At 48.0% G+C, this 20,316-nt stretch overlaps 1 protein-coding gene across 3 annotated transcripts in view; it reads right to left on the bottom strand.

The window, feature by feature from the left end:
* Nucleotides 1-1,563: 1,563 nt before the first annotated feature.
* NOVA2 (NOVA alternative splicing regulator 2) overlaps nt 1,564-20,316 on the bottom strand; it is a 33,927-nt gene continuing 15,174 nt past the window's right edge. For 2 of the 3 annotated variants that reach the window (XM_081961530.1, XM_081961531.1), the window contains 3 exons: nt 13,518-13,661; nt 7,591-7,757; nt 1,565-3,096 (listed from right to left, as the gene is read on the bottom strand). In XM_081961530.1, coding sequence (XP_081817656.1) covers nt 2,080-3,096; nt 7,591-7,757; nt 13,518-13,661 — 1,328 coding nt within the window. In that variant the 3' untranslated portion in view covers nt 1,565-2,079. Of the gene's footprint in view, nt 3,097-7,590; nt 7,758-13,517; nt 13,662-20,316 lie in introns of all 3 variants that reach the window. The other variant, XM_081961529.1, reaches the window with a different exon arrangement.

The raw sequence follows: 20,316 nt of genomic DNA, 5'->3' as shown, positions 1-20,316 counted from the left end.
TGGGAAGATTCATGAAGGAAGGGAGCAGAGTCCCATGGTGGGTTAGTAATACTGCTGGTTTCTACTAAGAGCAAGTTCTCAACCTTGGCAGCTCGAAATTGGCGTGGACTTCAACTCCCCAAATTCTGATGGGAGATTGAAACCTCCTGAGATACAACAGATTTGCTGGCTGGGGAATTCTGGGAGTGAACATCACACCAGAGGGTGAATCAATGCCATTGTCTGGGCTTGAGGAGAAGCTCCACAGCCCATAATACTGACAACTTCGGTTTCTTCACCAGGCTGCACCTGATTGGTCCCCCAGGAGAAACAGAAGCTTTCATGGCCACGTTGTTCCTTCCAAATTCCCCACCACTGTTGCTAAGAGTTGCAGTTAAAAGCTGGGCCTTTCCAGGTTCAGGTGGCACCTCCATGTATGAAGATCTTCCTGTGGCCCAAACACAACTGGATGGGAGAGTAGAGGGGACGCAGCACCTCATCTGGGTAAGGAAGACACCAAAAATCGTAGGTGGACCACAGGAAGGAGAAGGTCTCCACGAGTCTGACTTTCCTCCCACAAGGACCTTCTGACCTTCTCCACCCAGGACTCCAGGTTGTATCTCAGGAGGTTCAGCCTTCTTTGCAATGGGGGAGACGCTCATCCCAAGAACCTAGGAAGAGTCACCACAGGAACTCTGGGCCACATCCCCAGCAAGACAAGAAGACCCCTATCGTCATATGTTCCCTGCTGCGTCAATACCTGGATCCAGTCCTCTACCCCGGGTTCAAGCTCCTCCTCCTCCACTAGAACACAGACAACAGACCTTCTCTGCCACGCGTCCATCGAAGGACTTTGCTTTGATCACCAGGGGTTGGGGAAATGGAGAGAAAGGACACAGCTTTTCCCTATGAACAAATAAGAATTCAGGTAGTCTTCGAATTGCAACCATTCATTTAATGACCGCTCAAAGTTACGACGGCACTGAGCAAAGTGATCTTTTATCAACAGTTCTCACAATTATGGCTGCTGCAGTGTTCCCCACGGTCCCCCCGATCTAACTTTGGGAGCTTGGCAACTGGCATGCACTTATGACGGCTGCAGCGCCATTCCCTTTTGCGACCTTCCCAGCCGGTTTCCGGCACGCGAAATCAAGGGAGGGGAGGGGAGGGGGGGCAGGAAGCCACAATTCACTGAAAAATGGGAGAGATTCGCTGAACGGCTGTGGTGAAAAGGTCGTAAAAGGGGGTGGAACTCACTGAGCCACTGCCTCACTTAGCAACGGAAGTGTTGGGCTCAGTTGTGGTCGTAAGTCGAGGACTACCTGTAAAAATGTGCTTTGAATAAATGTCGTTGTTTGTTTCAAAGCCCACGGAAGAAGGTTGTTACTCCCCAGCCTCCCTTCTTCCACCTCAACTTCCTTCAGGGCGAACAACGCAACTCAGAAGCGCAAACCCGTTTCGCTCCGCGAGAGAAGCGGAATATATCATGGCAGGAATCATGTCACGCATCCGGTCCGGGCCTAACTCCTTCCCCGTTTCCTTCCCAAGACCCAACCTGGTCATCTACCCCCCCCCCCGGAGATCCTGAAGCTGCTGTACCCTCTCCTGGAGAGAGAGTGAGAGAGTGAGAGAGAGAGAGAGAGGGGGGGGGGGCGGGGGAAAGAAAGCCAGAGAGGTTGGTCCTTGCTCCATGGGAATTGTTCAGAGACCCAGAAACCGAGAGGGAAAGAAAGAGGACGGTTTTCTTTTTAAAAAAATCTTTTTTTTTTCTATTCAAATCCATCAACTGAAAAAAAGAAAAGAAAACGTCGGCAAGTATATATAGATAGATAGATAGACCGAGAGAGAGAGAGAAATATATACACATTCAGGCCACACCGTTGCTGAAATAAACGTCCGGCAGAATATGATGGGCTGCATCCCAATCGGAGGGGGCTCTGTGTATCTGTGTGTGTGTCTGTGTGTGTGTGTGTGTATGTGTGTGGCAGAGAGAGACGGGCACTGGGCAGGGGCCGGGGTCATGGCGGTTACCATTTCTCACGATTAAAGGACTGATTGAACCTATTCCTCCCCTCCCCAAGCCTTCTCTTTGACCTCCTCTTATCCCACTTTCTGTGGGTTGGTGGCCCGGACTCCTTGCTCGTACGTTACTCGCTGGCTGATGAGATATTGCGCGGCTTGGGTGGCGGCTGGCGTGCCGGTGATGGTGACTTTACGGTTCCTGGTACCTGGAATAAATTCCCCCTTTTTGGAAATCTGGATGCGGGCCCCCGTCAGCTCCTGATACTCGACCAACGTCTTCCCGCCTTTGCCCAAAATGGCACCGACTAGGTTTTCCGGCACCGCGATCTCCACCATATCTTTAGCGCTTTCCACTAGCTTCTCGGTGGCTAGGAAGGAGCTGGCCACCAATGGGGAGGCGGTCCCTAAGTAGCCGTTGGCCGCCCCGGTGGCCGCCGCTAAAGAGCCCAAGGTGAAGGCGCCAACTGCACCGGCTGGGGCCGTGGTACTCGTAGAAGCTTCGTTGGCATACGAAGCTAAGAGGTTAGCGGCGGCAGCAGCGGCTGGGTTGGCTCCGGCGGCTACTGCGGCCAGAACCCCAGAAGCAGCGGCTGAATTGAGGCCGAGCCCCAAAGAATTGGTGTTGTATCCGTAACTCGCTAAGGTGTTGAGTGCTGTGCTGATGGCCAAGAGGTCGCTGCCGGAAAAACCCGGCAGGGCAGCTGGGAAGGCACCAACCCCGGCCAGGCTGGTGTGGCCCAACAAGCCTGAAGCGGTGGCGGCCGCAGCAGCCGCTGGTAGAACGTCTGTAGAGTTGGCGTAGGGCGATCCGGTTGGGTTTGAGTTGGCCACTGGGCCAGTAATGTTGGCGTAGCTGATGTTGAGGCAGCTGCTGCTCTGCGGATCCTCCTGGATCTTCTGGACGATGATGTCGACGGCCTTGTGGATCTGCTCGGGTTCACCGCTGATGGTCACCACGCGTTCCTGGAGATTGATGCCTTCGGGTTTCTGGCTCAGCTGCACCCAAGCGCCGGACTGCTCCATGATGGCTTTGACGGTGGCGCCGCCTTTGCCGATGATCAGCCCGGCTGTGCTGTTTGGGACGATCACCTTAGCCTGAATTTGGGGGGGAAAGGAGAGGGAGAGCATTGAGTTCGGATTGTGACTTCTTCTAGCCCACTTCTACGTCCCACATGATGGCGCATCATGCTAAACTCAGGTAAACTGGGATGATGTCATTTTTTTAAAAAAAATGTTATTAATTTTCTATTAATTACCATATTTTTCAGACTATAAGACGCACTGGTATATAAGATGCACCAAGATTTCAAAGAGGTAAGTAAGAAAAAAGGTTTTTCTCCTCCCCGACCTCCAGAAGCCCTCGGCAGTCTTCAGCAGGACTGGGAGAAGACAAAAACGCCCCTGTTTTTCACCAAAATGGGGGCATTTTCCCCTTCCTCCAACCCTACTGAAGCCTGCAGAGTGCTTCTGGAGGGTTGAGGAAGGCCAAAACACCCCCATTTTTGCAAAAAATGGCCCGTTTTTCAACCATTTTTTACAAAAATGGGATGGGGGGGGCTTTGGGAGGCCAATAATGGCTGTATTCAGTGTATAAGACGCATCAACATTTCCACGCTCTTTTGGGGATGGGGGGAAAGCTGCATCTTATACTCCGAAAAAATACGGTACATTTCCTAGTGTTTAATGAGCATCGTGTTGTCTGCGTATTTAATTTGCTTTAGCAATACAGGGTCCATTCTTACTCCCCTCCCCTTTTCTTCCAAACACTGGTAAAATAAGTTCCAGGTTTGATGATATTCTATGTCTTCTTTCTGTTTAATTTTCAATGTCAGCCTATCCATTTCTGCACAATCTAATACCTTCCTAATTATCTCTCCATCTTGCGATGTTTCTTCGTTTTTCCAATATTGCACGAAGATAATCCTTGCTGCTATTAAGACATGTGATGTTAAACACATACTTTTCTTATCACATTTTTCTGATATCATCCCTAATAAAAACAATGGGATTATGTTCTTTCTGACCTAGTGTGTCCCACAGCCCATCCTCTTACTCATCAGGACAATGTCATGCCAACCCCCCCCCAGCAATTATGTTTATTGACACAGGTTTAGGGTTTCTACAGGTAGTCCTTGACGTACGACGACAGTTGAGCCCAAAATTTATATCGCTAAGTGAGACGTTGAAGAACAATTTACACTGAACAGCACACAGGTTGCAGACCAGTAGTGAAACCAGCAGCAACCCATCCCTGATATTAACAGAGTTGGAAGGGACCTTGTAGGTCATCTAGTCCAACCCTCCGCCAAAGCAGACCCTACACCATTTCTAACAGATGGCGTCCAGTCTCTTCTTGAAAGCCTCCAGGGATGAAGCTCCCACAACTTCCGAAAGCAACTTCTGTTCCATGGGTTGATTGTTCTCACTGTCAGGAAATTCGTCCTTATTTCCAGGTTGAATCTCTCCTTGGTCAGTTTCCATCCATTCTTCCTTGTCTGGCTTTCAGGGGCTTTGGAGAACAGCTTGATCCCATCCTCTCTGGGGCAGCCCGTCAAATATTGGAAGACTGCTATCCTGACTCTCCTGGTCCTTCTCTTCACTAGACTAGCCAGGTTCAGTTCCTGCAACCGTTCAACTGTTTTAGCCTCCAGTCCCCTAATCATCCTGGTTGCTCTTCTCTGCACTCTTTCTAGAGTCTCAACAACTTTTTTTATAGTGAGGTGAACCAAACCTGGACACAGTATTCCAAGTGTGCCCTTACTAAGGCTTTGACTTGTCTTGTAAGGGGCAAGTTAAAAAGTCATATAAAATAAACCACAGACAATGGGGACCCATTAATTTTCTTCCTCCTCCTCTCCTTTTTTTAAATTAAAAAAAATATATAATCCTGTATTCTTCTCTGCCAAACAGCCCTAATAGCAAAACTGCCTTCAGCACCACGGACAGCATCATTCTCCTTCCATTGAAACCCTCAAGATTTAGAACAATTCCGGGTTGGGCTGCCTTGTGAACCTTTCAACGGAGGGACAAGGGGAGTTTTGACATGTTTGGGCTCCAGGCGTTCCATCTTAGACGTGATAGAAAGTGAAATCTCTGTCTGAGCGTACACACACACACACACGCCCAAATGCACACATGAGAGGAAAACAAAACTTGTTCTACTTATAGCTGGAACCTTATGTGCCCTTTCCCGACAAGGAGCGGGGAAATGTGAATTATGCATGAGGACTAGAAGCTTGCCTTTGCTGTTTGGTTGTTGCCCGGGATGGTGAATTTAGAAGACAAGCAGGCACGTGGGGAATTTGGGCGGTTCCTCTGCCCGAACAGCTGAACGTACACGGGTTTACATCAGAAGACCCTCGACGTATCCTGGGATTAAGTTAGACTGCTAGGGTTCAGATATAATTAAATGGGGCCTTGAACAAGATTGTGTGTTTGTGGGTGCTTTTGTGTGTTTCTTTAATAATGCTGCTGGCTCTGGAGATTGGAGTGCATACAAGTAGGCCTTGACTCATGACCACAACTGAATCCCAAATTTATGTTGCTAAGTGAAAAATCCATTAAGGGAGTTTTGCTCCATTTTATGACTTTTCTTGCCACGGTGGGTTAAGGGAATCACGGCAGCTGTTAAGTAACATGGTTGTTAAGTGAATCTGACTTCCCTGTTGATTTGAAAGCCAGCTGGATAACTTTGGGTCAATCCCAATGGGTTTCTCAGCCCAGCCCACCTCACAAGGTTGCTGTTGTTGTTGTTGTGAGAAAAACATGAGAATGAAGGAGTATTAGATACGTTTGTAACCTTGAGTTATTTCCAAAAATAATAAAGGCAGGATTAAAAAATATGTTTTAAAAAGGCATTTTCATAAGAATGTGGGGGAAAGGTTGCAAAGCCTGAGAAAGGAAGGGTATTTTTAGGAGTCAAGGATGCCTTTAAGAAACACTTTCTCTCTTCCCACATCTATCCAGACGGGCAGATAAAGTGACCTGTACCACATTCCTGCCTCCTGTGTAAATGTGGCATCATTTTTGCGCCTGACGTGTCGCCACAGCCCACAACTGGCTGTCATGGTAATGGCACAATCCAGGGACAATGCAGACCTGTGAGCCAATCCCTTCTGTGTACATGAAGACTGAATGGCAAAAGAGAGAGAGGAGTGGGGGGGAGAAAGAAAGAAAAAGAAAGAGAGAAAGAGAGAAAGAGAAAAAGGAGGAGAGACAGAAAGAAAGAGAGAAAGAATGAGAGAGAAAGGAAAAGGAAGGGACAGAAAGAGAGAAAGAGAGAGAGAAAGAGAGAGAGAAAGAAAGAAAAAGAGAGAAAGAGGCCACCTCATACTTTTTCAAAGCATTTTCTTCTGGTAATAGGAAAAATACCAATGTTTCTCTAAGCAGCTCCTTTTTTATAAAAGCATGAATTGGTTTGGGGCTGTTTATTTGTTTAATCAGAAGGCAGGTTTTGTTTTTGCCTTTTTTGTTGATTTATTTTATTTTTATTTGTTTATCAAACTTATTGGCCACCCATGTGGGAGTTGAGGCAGCTTTTTAAGGTTTTATTTTGAGAGTGGAGATATTCTGATGGGTTTTTATTCTTTTCCTCTCTTGATTTCCTGTAATGTTAAGTGTTTCTACACTGATAAATGTGTTTTTATATTCTTATTTTATTGCACTGTAACTTGCTCAGAATCGCTCTCAGATAGCGAGATGGGTGGCTTATAAATTTAATCAATCAATCAAAATATGCATTGCTGAAATGTAACAGGCCCAGGTTTTCCATGCAGGAGAAATGAAGAACTGTTTTAAATATCTCTCAGAAAGAATCCGTTGGAACTGATATTTGAAAAGGGCCTGACTGTCAGTCCACGTGCCGGGCCTGAATTTAGATCCCGTTTCAAACTTAGCAAATAATAGAAAGAGAAGTCTAGTTTGACAGCCCTCTGCAATGTTTAATCATCAATTAAAGACCAAAATAAGACTCTCGGCTGTACCAGCAAAATGGTAAAAAATAGCACGCGGTCTGAATGTTCGGCGCTCAGGAAAAACTGAATGAAAATGAGAGGTGATGAAAAGCCTTCATAGCATTTCGGGTAGAGATTTTCAGAAGCATCTGCTTAACCTTTAGACTTCCAATATTTTGCAACCAATGGATTGGTAAGGTAACAGGAGCCAATATATATATAAGATATATATCTTTCTCAAATAATAATGCTGTGGCCGAATCTGATAGCATCTAAATGCGTTGGATTACACCACTCCTTGAATTTCGCTGGTCTGGGGATGATGGGAATTGTGGGCTTATCCAGGGTTTTTTAAACTTGGCAACTTTAAGAGGGGTGGACTTCAACTCCCAGAATCCCCCAGCCACCCACCCAGAATTCTGGGAGTTGAAGTCCACTCATCTTAAAATTGCCAAAACTTTTTTTAAAAAATCCCCTCTGGTCTTAATCTATTTGAAGAGCCTCAGATTTGGAACAAATTAAGTGAAATGCCCTTCGCTCTAATCTCCTCTTTTTTCTTTCCCAAAACTACACATTTTCCCACCAGTAAATGAAAACCCCCCACCGGTATGAAATACCCCCCCTCCCCATTCCTCACCTGCTTGGCTCGATCAGGGTTCATGGTGGTCTGTGGCTGCAGGATATTGACGGACTCGGGTTTCACCACCGACTGGGGGATTTCTCGGACTTTCTCGGCAATGAAGTTGTGGACGGCATTGAGAGCTTCGGCCGTGCCTTGCACCAGGCATACCCGCTCGGTGGTCCCTGCGTGGAGGGGGGGAAAATCACATTTTAAATTGGGACTCGGCAGCTCTGGAAGGGGACTCGGCTTGGAGTGACAAGTGGCCACAAATTTCTATGGGCAGCATAGAAATTTAATACAGGTTGTCCTTGATTTATAACGGTTCATTGAGTGACCATTGGAAGGAACAGCGGCACTGAAAAAAAGTGATTTGTGACCATCTCTCGCACTTACAACCATTGCGGCATCCCCCTGGTCATGTAGTTAAAACTCAGCCGCTCGGCAAGTGACTCGTATTTGTGACGGTGGCAGTGTCTCGGGGTTATGTGATCCTGCTTCTGAGAAGCAAAAACCAGATTGAAACGGTGTGACTAACTTTACGACTGCAGAGATTCACACAACAACCATGACAAGAAATGTCGTAAAATGGGGCAAAGCTCATGGCAGCTGTCTTGCTTACCAATGGAAATGGGGGGGGCAATTAGGGTCGTAAGTCGAGGATTAGCTGTGAATAAAATTTGGAGCAAAGAACGGAAAGGCATTCCGGAAGAGGAGCTGCTCGCTGGATCCGTCCCGCAGGATTCTGGATTCAGGGATCTTGCAACAAGAAAGATTTTTCCCTGATCCCACTTCTTGCAAATAAAGAGTCCGAGGTTTCTAGACTCCCATCCAAATTTAATGGTCCAGCTTGCCTGCCTTCCGTTTTGTGTAGGAAAGACGAAATAGCCTAACATTTATTTTTATCGGGATTCCCTTTTCTTTGGCTGTGTTGACCCCCGAGTTCAAAACGCCAAGCCAAACAATCCCGGGGTCCTTCCGTCCAAAATCTTTGCCCTTGGGATGACATGGCCCTGCCCAGTTGGCACCCTGGCCCCACCCACTGCCGTTCTGGTTCTCCCCGTGTGGCCCGGTTGTTATTTAGAGGCGATGATGCCAACGTTGCCAGGACTTTGGGCATGCAAAGCAGGGGCTTTGAGAATCAGCTTCAGGGAAGGGAAGCAGGGAAGGAGCAGAGAGAAGGGAAGGATGGCTCTGAAGGGGAAATGCGGCTTTTGGGGGCAACAGAAGGAGGTTGCAGCACGGAAGGATTGCACTTTGCTTGGGGGAAGGAGGGGGGGAGAAGGAAAGAAGAAGAAGGAGAAGGAGGGAAGAGAGAAAAGAAGAGAGGGGAGAAGGAAGGAGAAGGAAGGTGGGAGAAGGAGAAGGTAGAAGAAGGAGAAGGAAGGAAGGAAAAGGAGGAGGGAGGGAGGAAGAAGAGGAAGAAAAAAGAAGGAGAAAAAGAAAAGCAGAAGGAGGAGAGGGAGGGAGGAAAGGAAAGAAGGCGGATGAGGAGGAGGAGGAGGAGATAAGGATGTCTAGAAGACTGAACCCTCCAACAAATTGCTTGCCCCCACTCAACCTCCCCCATCCCCAAGATGGGTCCCGCATCCTCAGTTTCTCTTCCCCGGCTTGCGATTGCTATGGCAACCCACGGCGGCTCTCCCCGCCCTCCGCCACCTCCCAATCCATGGCGGCTGGCCTCCAGGGCCCATTGCCATGGCAACCGGCACCCCCTCATTGTCAAAAAGGAGGCAGCTTGGTGGGGGAGGGGAGGAGGCTATCGCCAAGGCAACCAGAAGATGATGAAAAGAGGGGACCACTTTGCCTACGTGGCCTTGGACAGACGGAGGGGGGGGTCTCATCCAAAGCCAGCTGGGGGGGAGGTGTGAAAAAGAGGCATTTGGGTGGAGACAAAGCACACCCCCCCCCCATATTGGAATCCATCCACAGCATCTTATATTGGAAGGGGGGAAGCTTTTTGGTTGATGGGAAGCTGCCCTGGTGGGTGTGTTCCTGGGCATGTGCAGAATGTGCTTCTCGGCACCTCTGGAGTTAAGGCAGAGACCGCTCCCACCCTTGAGACGGGGGTCCCACCGGTTCATTCTCCTCCCTGGTAGAATGAAGTTTCTCCTTTGTTCAAGGCTGCTTCTCTCCTTAGACGGGACTAGACTAGAGAATAGAATTAGAATAGAAAATAATGGAAAATAATGGAAAATAATAGAAAATGATAGAAAATAATGGAAAATAATAGAAAATGATAGAAAGTAGAAAATAGCATAGCATAGAGAATAGAATAGAATAAAATACAGCAGAATAGAATAGAAATAGAATAGAAATAGAAGCTGGGAGGGACCTTGGAGGTCTTCTAGTCCAGCCCCCGCTCAAGCAGGAGACCCTCTCCCATTTCAGACAAGGGGCTGTCCAGTCTCTTCTTTAGAACCTCCAGTGTTGGAGCACCTACAACTTCTGGTGGCAAGCTGTTCCACTGGATCATTGTCCTTAATGTCAGGACGTTTCTTCTTAATTCAAGGTTGGTCCTCTCCTTGGTTAGTTTCCATCCATTGTTTCTTGTCCTGCTTTCTGGTGCTTTGGAAAACAAGTTGACCCCCCCCCTTCTTTGGGGCAGCCCCTCAAATACTGGAAGGCTGCTATCCTGTCCTCCCCAGCCGTTCTTTTCTCTAGACTGGCCATACCCAATTCCAGCAACCGTCCTTCATCGGCTTCAAATTGTCCCAATCGGCTCCAGGCCTCCCCCATCCCTGAAGTGCAGCCTCCCAGCCCGTGTCCTGCCCGTCACCTTATCTCCAGGCCCGTTTCCTGCCATTCAATCCATTTCCCCCCCGCCGGCCAGTCCTGCCCCGCCCAACCAGCCCTTCCTGTTTCCTTTCCGCTACCCCAAAAACTCTGTTGCTTCAAAACATCCCACGCAAAACTTCTGCAGAGGTTTTTTGCCCAAGCAAAGAGTACTTCCAAGGGGGCAAATCGGGGAAGCGCAGGATGATTGTAGCACCCCTGGTTGGGATGGAGAGGAGACCCCTCCCCATTTTTTTTTGCAGGCTGCCACGCCCAGATTTTTAAAATGCAGAGGCCGTTCTCCGTCTTCAGCAATAGAAACTGGAAAGCTAGACCGAGTTTTTTCATCTCTGCTTACAAAAGTGAGATTCCTTTTTCCGATGCCAGCAATTCTGCACAGGAAGTCCTCGGGTTACGATCACAACGGAGCCTAAAATTTATGTTGCGAAGTGAAATGTTTGTTAAGCGGGTTTTGCCCCATTGTACGAATTTTCTTCCCACGGTTGTTAAGCGAATCACTGCGTTTGTCGGCGGCTGTTAAGGGAATCCGCCTTCCCCGTTGACTCAGCTGGTCAGAAAGTTGCAAAAGAGGACCACGTGATCCTGCAATGCAGCGACCGTCATAAATATGAGTCGGTTCCCAAGTGCCTGAATTTGGATCACCTGCCACAACAGTCGTAAGTGTGAAAAATGGCCCTAAGTCATTTTTTTCGGTGCCGTGGTAACTTTGAACGGTCACTAAAGAAACTGTTGTAAGTCAAGGGCTGCCTGAACGTCGAGCTGTGCTGAGGCTGGGAAGCCTCCTCTTGCAGGGGACTGATGGGAATTGTAGTCCCAAAGCCCCCGAGAGGTTCCTGAGGTGGGAAAAACCAGTCTAGCGCTCTCCCTCCCCGTCCTCCTGACCTTGGATCTTTTCCTTTGCATCTAGCTTTCTGCCATTCCCCTGCCCAGGCCTGCCACCCTTGTCAACCCTCCAGCTGGCACCAAAAGCTGCCCTTCCGTCTCCAGAGAGGGCCCAGCCGGCAGGAGGAGCTGCAAACTGCTGGATTTGTCAGCTGGATTGGGCAGGGTGCAGGACGGGAGCAGCCCCCCTGGGATTAATTCCCCCCACCCGCACAACGCTAGGGTGAGATTTTTGCAAAGGTGGGGAGCTTTTTTTTTCCCAAATGCCCCCCCCCCGAAGCGCCAGGCACCGTCAAGGGCACCTGGCTCTGCCTCTACTTCTCGCTACATTTCCACAGCTGCCAAAATCCTGTCAAATAGAGACGGTTTCCCTTCCCCTTAGGAAGAAAAGGGGAGGGGAGGGAAAGGGAGGGGGGCTCCCTCCTGGAAGCTGCTGGCAAATAGGGCACCTGCTCCCCATCGCCATGGCAACACCATCCAGGGCGATTTCTTCCTCTCTCCCTCTCTCTCTCTCGTCCGCCCAAGCATCCTTTTTCAATTTTTAATTTAATTTTATTTTTTGCATCAGGAGGATTTCCCAGCCTCTCTAAACCAGCCATCAGGGGTTGAGAAGGCAAAGCGGCTTAGCGGAGCTGCCCCAGCCGAAGGTTGTGTGTCCTTCAATCCCAGCTGGGATTAAAGAGACCCAAAAAAAGAGGGCAGGGGAAGGGACAGGCATGCTCCTCCAGTCCTCCCTGCAGCCTGGCTTTGCTCCCCACCCCTTCTTTTCTGACCCCAAACACCCCAAACCCTTTGTAGTTGAAGCAATGATTCCTTTATTAGAACTGCCAGCAGCCCCGCCAATAAGTTTCTCTCTCAATGCCGGCTAACAAGCCTTTCCGGCAGGGAGACCAATAGTTGTCTGCCACACCTATTCATCTCTGCCCCCTATTTTTTAATCCCCAGAGCTAGGGTGGGGCTTTGCTAGTAGTGGTGGCTCTTCCGTCCTGAGGACCAGCCTATAGATTTCCACTGTTCTCCTCTCCTTTGCCTTCTGTCAGGCACTGGGCCCAGCTGTTCCTCCTCTTCATCAGCCACCTCCAGACCTGGGGACTGTTGACTCTCCACCTGAGGGCTGACAGACAACCCAGGCTCCACTTCTCCCTCTCCCTCTCCCTCTCTCTGCCAGCTCCATTCCCCCTTCCCCCTCAGAGCTCTCAGGTTGTCTTGATGCTGATGCTGACTCCCATGCCTCCTCCTCCTCCTCCTCTGACTCAGCTGCTGGAAGGGCCGCTGGCTGACAGGCCACAACACCGTCCTAATCCGAGCCCAGGATGCCCTCTACAGATCCTTCGGCCTTCTCTGAATATGGAAGGATAGGATTTGGCACCATCCCGACAGAGGAAGGCCTGGGCAGGGAAATGGACACAAGGCTAGGTGCAAAGGAAAGGGTCCGAGGTCATGAGTGGGGGGGGGAGGGAGTGGGGAGACCCTGACTTGCTTTTCCCTGTTGAGAAACCTCAGGGGGATTTGGAACTACAACTGCCATCGTGTCCCTGCAAGACGAGGCGTCACAGCCTCAGCACAGCTCAAGCAGAAATACAGCAGCTAGTCAGTGTTTCCCACCCTTTAAGACCCGGGGACTTCAACTCCCAGAATTCCCCAGCCAACTAAGATGATTAGCAGTTGGAAGTCCATGCGCCTTAAAGTTCACTAGCAGGCCACCTGGGGAATCCTGGGAGTTGAAATCCAACGGTTTGAATATTCAAGGTATACTGGCTGCCCAATTCTGGGAGTTGAAATCCATGCGCTTTAAAGTTCATCAGCATGCTGGCTGGGGAATTCTAGGATTTGAAGTCCTCGGGGTGGGGGTGGGGGGCTTTGGGACTCCAACTCCCATCAGGTCTCTGCAAGATGAGGCTTCACAGCCCATGCAGGGCTCAAGCAGTAATGCAGCAAGTCTTGCAGTCAATGTTCCCCAACTTTGGCCACTTTAAGATAAGTTGACTTCAATTCCCAGAATTCCCTAGCCAGCTGGGGAATTCTGGGAGTTGAAGTCCACACATTTTCAAGTTCGCTAGCGTGCTGGCTGTGGAATTGCTCCATTGTGGTCATAAGCCTAGGACTAGGTTGTACTCCATTGTGGAGTCAATATTCAATCCAGAAATGTACAAAGCGCCCCACAACATTCAGGGGAAAAATTAAATCGTATCCTGGGGGCAAAATAATACCTATTTTTACGCCTCTCCTCTGTGCTTGGCTAGAGAAATGTGGACCGGTCCACTCACCTGGATAGAAATCCTTGGATTTGGAGAGCTTAATGGTGGCTCCGGTTTCCTTCTGCAACTGGACGATGGTTTGGCCCCCTTTGCCGATGATGGATCCGGCGGCATAGCTGGGAATCAAGACCTTCAGGAAGTACTCGCCGTCTTCTGCGGGAAAGGAAAGAGAGACAAAACCTGTTGAGGCATCGCAAGAATTCCTGATCGAAAAACATAGTTAGGATAGGTTAGCGAAGGTAAGGGAATAAGAAATGATACCAAATTATATCTGGGTTTGCAGAAATACCATCCCAAGGAAACATAAACTGGGATCTGAAAGAGACACCGACAACAATAGAAAAAGAAAGGGAGAAAGGAGGAGAGAAGGACAGGAAGAAGTAAGGAGAGGAGGAGGGAAGGGAGAGGAAGAGAAAGAGAGAGGTTAGGAAGGGGAAGAGGAAGAGTAGGAGTAGGTGAAAGGTAAGAGAAGAAGGAAGGGGAAGGAGAGGAGGCAGGAAGGAAGTAGAGAAGGGAGGGAGCGAGGAAAAAAAGGGAAAATAAGGTGGTGTTGCAAAAGGAGGAAGGGATGGTAAATAAAGCAACCCAAACTGTATATTATAACCTATTAAATGAAATAACAAATGTATAAGAATGACAAATGTAAAGAAGAGGAATAATTATGTGAATGTATATTAAAATGGTATATAAGAAAACAAAAAATAAAAAATTTTCTGGGGGAAAAAAAGAATTCCCAATCGAGTGAAAGCCATCACTTTCTCTGGCTGTGATGCTCCTACGAAACAATGACAGCTAACCCTCGACTTACGACAGTTCATTTAGTGACCAACATTACAACGGCACTGAAAAAAGTGACTTATGACCTCTTTTCATACGTGCCATCCTTGTAGCGTTCCCATGATTCCCAAATTTGGATGCTTGGCAACTGGTTCATACAGGTAATCCTCGACTTATGACCACAATCCAGCCCCAAATGCCTGTCGTTAAGGGAGACTTTTTTTTGTGAAGTGAGTCTTGCCCCATTTTATGACGTTTCTTGCCATGGTCGCTAAGTGAATCACTGCAGCTATTAAGTTAGTAATCCGTTTGTTAAGGGAATCTGGCTTTCCAGATTCTTTGCCTGTCCAAAGGTCGCAAAAGAAGATCACGTGACCCCAGGGACACTGCAACGGTCATAAATGTGAGTCAGTTGCCAAGTGTGTGAATTTGGACCACGTGACCGTAGGTCGTAATTGTGACCAATGGCCCTACGTCGCTTTTTTCAGTGCCGTTGAAACTTTGGTCACTAAATGAACTGTTGTAAACCGAGGACTGCCTGCATTTACAACGCTTGCCATGTCCCGGGATGACATGCAGAGTCAACGCGGAAGCCAGATTCACTTAACAACCAGGTTCCTAACTTAGCAACTGCAGTGATTCACTGTGGCAAGCGATTGTGCTTTTTAGCCTTGAGGCCCATGAAGGAATTGTGTCGTTTTGTGTAACTTTCAGTCGAGAATGGCAAAGGGTGATAAGAGGGCAGGAAGCTGCAGCTGGGATCTAGTCTTTTTATTCTTTTCTAAGCATTTATTAGACCAGGGGAGATTCTGGGCTGCTTGCAAACACTCAAAGCCAGTAAATAATAAATAGCAACAACAACAATAATATTTAATTAAAAGACGGGGGAAGAAGGGAGCGAGATACACACAAGGAGAGGTGAAGTCCTCTCTTAATCCAATATCTTTCCCCCATAACTGTAACCCCAGCATCAAACTACAAATAAATTATTCTGCAAAAAAGCTAAATCACGAGCCCATTCCACAACTACCTTAATTCTCTAACTCAGCCCTGAAGCTGCAACAACAATCAACAACTTAATAGCCATCCACACCCTAATTAACAACTAAAAGCTACACACAATCCAGCACCATATAAATACAATGGGTAGAACAGTCAGAATAATAGAATAACAGAGTTGGAAGGGGTCTTGGAGGTCTTCTAGTCTAACCCCCTGTTCAAGCAGGAGACCCTATACTGTTTTCAGGCAAATGGTAGTCCAATCTCTTCTTAAAAACCTCCAATGTTGGAGCAGCCACAACTGCTGGAGGCAAGTAGTTCCACTGATTAATTGTTATCACGTTATAATATTTCTCCTCAGTTCTACATTGCTTCTCTCCTCGATTAGTTTGCATCCATTGCTTCTTGTCCTGCCCTCTCTGCACAATAGGAATAGGAATAGAATAGGGAAGGGACCTTGGAGGTCTTCTAGTCCAGCCCCCAGCTCAAGCAGGAGACCCTATCCCATTTCAGACAAGTGGCTGTCCAGTCTCTTCTTAAAAACCTCCAGTGTTGGAGCACCTACAACGTCTGGTGGCAAGCAGTTCCACCGGTTAATTGTTGTCACTGTTAGAAAATTCCTCCTTAGTTCCAGGTTGCTTCTCTCCTTGGTTAGTTTCCATCTGTTGCTTCTCGTCCTGCCCTCAGGAGCTTTGGAGAACAGATTGACCCCTCTTCTTTGGGGCAGCCCCTGAAGATTGCTATCATGTCCCCTGCCCCCCCCCCCAGTCCTTCTTTTCATTAAACTAGACACACCCAATTCCTGCAACCGTTCTTCATATGTTTAACCCCCCAGTCTCCTAGTCCTCTTCTCTGCACTCTTTCCAGAGTCTCTATATCTTTTTCATAATATGGTGACTCAGAGCACACATTCTGGAGAAAGAGACGTTCCTGAGGATGAGCCCAAAAATTCCCACTTGGTCCCTGTGACCGACTCAGGCTGGATCCTTGCAACATAATCCTGGGACACGTATAGTTACCTTCATTCACTGTATTTTTATTTTTTTTGCATGCATCCTGTCATTTCTAACACTTGTGATTATTATGGGGTGACCCAGGTATCCTTAAGCACCAGAAAGCAGGAAGAAATCTTTCTCCATATTTTGAGGAAGTCGGCTTCTGGCAATGAGACTTCCCAGCTTAAATCATGACCCTATCGAGGCCTGCAGGAATAAAATTGAATTTTCTGCCTGTGTTTTAAGGCACAACACGCTTCCTAAGTGCCTTTTCAGCCTCGTTCCCGTCACCTTCTTCCCATTAATCCCACTCAGCTTTTCCCCAAACCCACCACTTTTGCAAAGCCAAAACAATAAAACCCCAGCTTGCTCTGCAGCCATGAAGAGGAGGAAGAACTAAAGAAGAAACAAATGTCACTGATTTATTTGAAAGAAGAGACTTCGTAAGCCTGGTATCCAAGTTCCTTAAAAGATGCCACCTCTCTCCTTTGATCTGTTCTGTTCCTGTTCCTATTCTATTCCGATTCCATTCCTATTCTGTTCTGTTCTGTTCCATTCCCTGTTCTGTTCTATTCAATTCTAATCTATTCTAATCTAAACGAATTTTATCTATTCTATTATATTCCATTGCATTCTATTCTCCCTATAGCTTATAGAATAGAATAGCAATAGCACTGAGATTTATATACCGCTTTATAGTGCTTTAACAGTCCTCTCTAAGTGGTTTACAGAATCAGCTTCTTGGCCCCCAACAATCTGGGTCCTCCTTTTACCCATCTCGGAAGGACGGAAGGCTGAGTCAACCTTGAGCCACTCAGAACTGAACTCCTGGCGTGAGCAGTGAGTTAGCCCTGCGGTGCTGCATTCTAACCACTGCACCACCAAGGCTCAATGGAACATTCTATAAAGCCTATTCTATATTTTATTCTATTCCACCAACCCTATAAATGGCATATAGGGTTTCCTGCTGGAGCAAGGGTTGGACTAGAAGCCCTCCAAGGTCCCTTCCAACTCTGTCGTTCTTCAGTTATTCTGCATTCCATTCCATTCCGCAACCTTGAGGACTAGAAGCTTGACTCTGGTTCCAAGTCGAACGAAACGCCTTTCCTTGCTCACGCCCTTTGCCCCCACCTTCACTTTCCAACTCCTCCTAGGGGCAGTCCTCCAAAAAGTCAGTGGTTTTTCTGAGGCTTGTGTGAATGGGGCCGTTTCATTCATCCTAGACTTGCAATCCAGAAAGTCTGCAGCTATTTCCAGCGCCAGAGAAAAAAACCCCAACAATCCTGAAATGGCAGGTTTGAAGCAAAGTGGCCTTGCCGTAATTTAATAATCAGGGGCATAATCGAATTGGCTCTGTCTGCTCAAAATGAGAGTTTAAGGAGAGAAAAAAAGGAGGAGGAGGAGGAGGAGGAGGAGGAGGAGGAGGAGGAGGAGGAGGAGGAGGAGGAGGAAGAAGGAGGAGGAGGAGGAGGAGAAGAGGAAGGAGGAGGAGGAGGAGGAGGATGCTGTTAGGATTTCGTACAAGCGACTCAAGCCACCTGAGCTGGGACGAGCGTGCTAAGCCACTAGTCTCCAGGGCTGTGCTTAACATATTCATTTTACACTGAGCTTTGCCCTGACTCCTTAGCTCAAGCCTTTCCAGATATTTGGATATAGTTGGTGGAGAAAATTGCTTCCACTTTATCTATTCTTTTGATTGCCTAAATCAGGGCTCTGTGACCTTGTCAACTTTAAGCCTGGCGGACCAGGCTTAGAATTGCCAAGGTCGCAGACCCCTGGCCTAAATGGACGTGACTCAGGTTAGAGAAGGAAGAATGCAGCTCACGGGATCCAGAAACTGTCGAGCGGCGTTCTTGAATACAGGCGAGTCCTTGACTTACGACCATTTGCCGAGGAACCGTTCGACGTTGCAATGGCATTAAAAAAAGGGACTTACGACTGTTTTTTTCACACAGGATCCCTGTGGTCAACCTCCGATCGAAATTCACATGCTTGGCAACCGACTCATATTTATGACGGTCGCAGTGTCCTGGGGGTGGGTCAGGTGATCTCCTTTGGCAACCTTCAGCCGAGCCAAGTCCATGGTATCTCCAAACAACCCTGTTCCTAACTTAACAACTGTAGCGATTCGCTTAACGACTGGAAAGGTCACCAAAACTCCCTCGGCCACTGAAATGTGGAGCCGAATTGTGGTCGTAAGTCAAGGACCTCTGTTTCTCTGGATTTGATTCCCTTTCAGAGAATCTGAAAGAGTGCAGAGAAGAGCAACCAAGAGGATTAGGGGACTGGAGGCTCAAACATAGGAAGAACGGTTGCAGGAACTGGGCATGTTTAGCTTAAGAGAAAGAAGGACTAGGGGAGACATGATAGCAGTCTTCCAATATCTCAGGGGTTGCCCCAAAGAAGGGGGAGTCAAACTATTCTCCAAGGCACCTGAGGGCAGAACAAGAAGCAATGGGTGGAAACTAATCAAGGAGAGAAGCAGCTTAGAACTGAGGAGAAATTTCCTGTCAGTTAGAACAATTAATCAGTGGGACAGAAATTGCCTCCAGAAGTTGTGAATGCCCCAACACTGGAAGTCTTTAAGAAGATGTTTGATAGCCATTTGTCTGAAACGGTATAGGGTTTCCTGCCTAGGCAGGGGGTTGGACTAGAAGACCTCCAAGGTCCCTTCCAACTCTGCTATTGTATGGTATTGTATTGTATTTTATTTCTGAGAATCATCAAATGCTTTGGCGCCCACCTCGCAGTTCAAGGCACCTGTGGAGTCTATTAAGCAGATGACTTCTCTCCATCCCTCCGGCTTACAATCCCCTCTCAACACACACACACACACATCACAACGACAACACAAAATTAAATCTGCTTTGGCGCTTGTCCGGGGAAGCATATGGCGAGTGGCGCAACGGGCGCGTGGGGGAGAAAGTCTGCTCTCTTATCCGGCACTCCAAATCCGTCCCTTCACTTTCGCTCAGGAGTTATCTATTTTTACCTGACCCGAACGGAGGGGTGGCTCTTGCACGGAGCTTACTCCAGGAGGAGGCTGACCTACTTCTTCTCCTGCCTCTCTCACCTATGCTGGGGGAAGAGGCGATGGCAAAGCTGGTGAGAAGGACATGTGACCTGCTCCCCCCCCGCTCCCCCGGGTGCAATACTCCGTTGCTAAACGAAAGCCTTCCATTGAGAGAGAGAGAGAGCAGATCCCTCGTTCGCACATCCACACAAACACACCTTCTCTATCCTCCCCTTTTTTTAAAAAACCAAAAATCCCACAGCACAACTGAGCCCCTTGCCCTGTTTTCCTTGTCACAGAAGACAAGGCGAGGTTCCCCATGGATCTCTTCGGGGATTGTTCAGGATAGAAGAAAAACAGCGACGGGTGGGATCCTTTGATGGAGAACCCTTTAAAACAGGACTCTCCAACCTTGGCAAGGTGAAGACTTGTGGACTTCAACTCCCAGAATTCCCCAGCCGGGATGAGTGGGAATTGATGGCCATCCACATTAACGTTGCCAGGGTAGGCCACTCTGGATTTGGAGTCAGGAACTAAAAGTTGGGCGATTTAGTTTCCTCTAAATCCGGGGATTCCTACCTTGGAAAGATTAAGACTTGTGGACTTCAACTCCCAGACCTGGCTGGGGAATTCTGGGAATTGAAGTCCATCCATCTTAACGTTGCTAGGCTTAAACACTCCTGATTTGGAGTCAGAAACTAAACACGAGCTGACTTAATTTCCTCTAACTCAGGGGCGTCCAATCTTGGCAACTTTAAGACTAGTGGACTTCAACTCCCAGAATTCCCCCGCCAACTATAGCTGAGTGGGGAATTCTGGGAGTTTGCCAAGGCTTAAAGTTGCCAAGGTTGGGGACCTGCTCAAAGCACCTCTAGGAAGTGGGACATTTTAAACTGCACAAGACTAAATTGCAAATTCCGAATTGAGCTGGAAGGGACCTTGTGGGGTCTTCTAGACCAACCCCCTGCTCAAGCAGGAGAATTGATAGAATTTTAGACAGGTGGCTATCTTTCTTGAAAACCTC

Source organism: Natrix helvetica (genome assembly GCF_964273705.1).
Source record: "Natrix helvetica genome assembly, chromosome: 9".
Classification (NCBI taxonomy): Eukaryota; Metazoa; Chordata; class Lepidosauria; order Squamata; family Natricidae; genus Natrix; species Natrix helvetica.
Note: the sequence above shows the minus strand (reverse complement) of the source record. Positions and strands in the feature narration are given on the sequence as shown.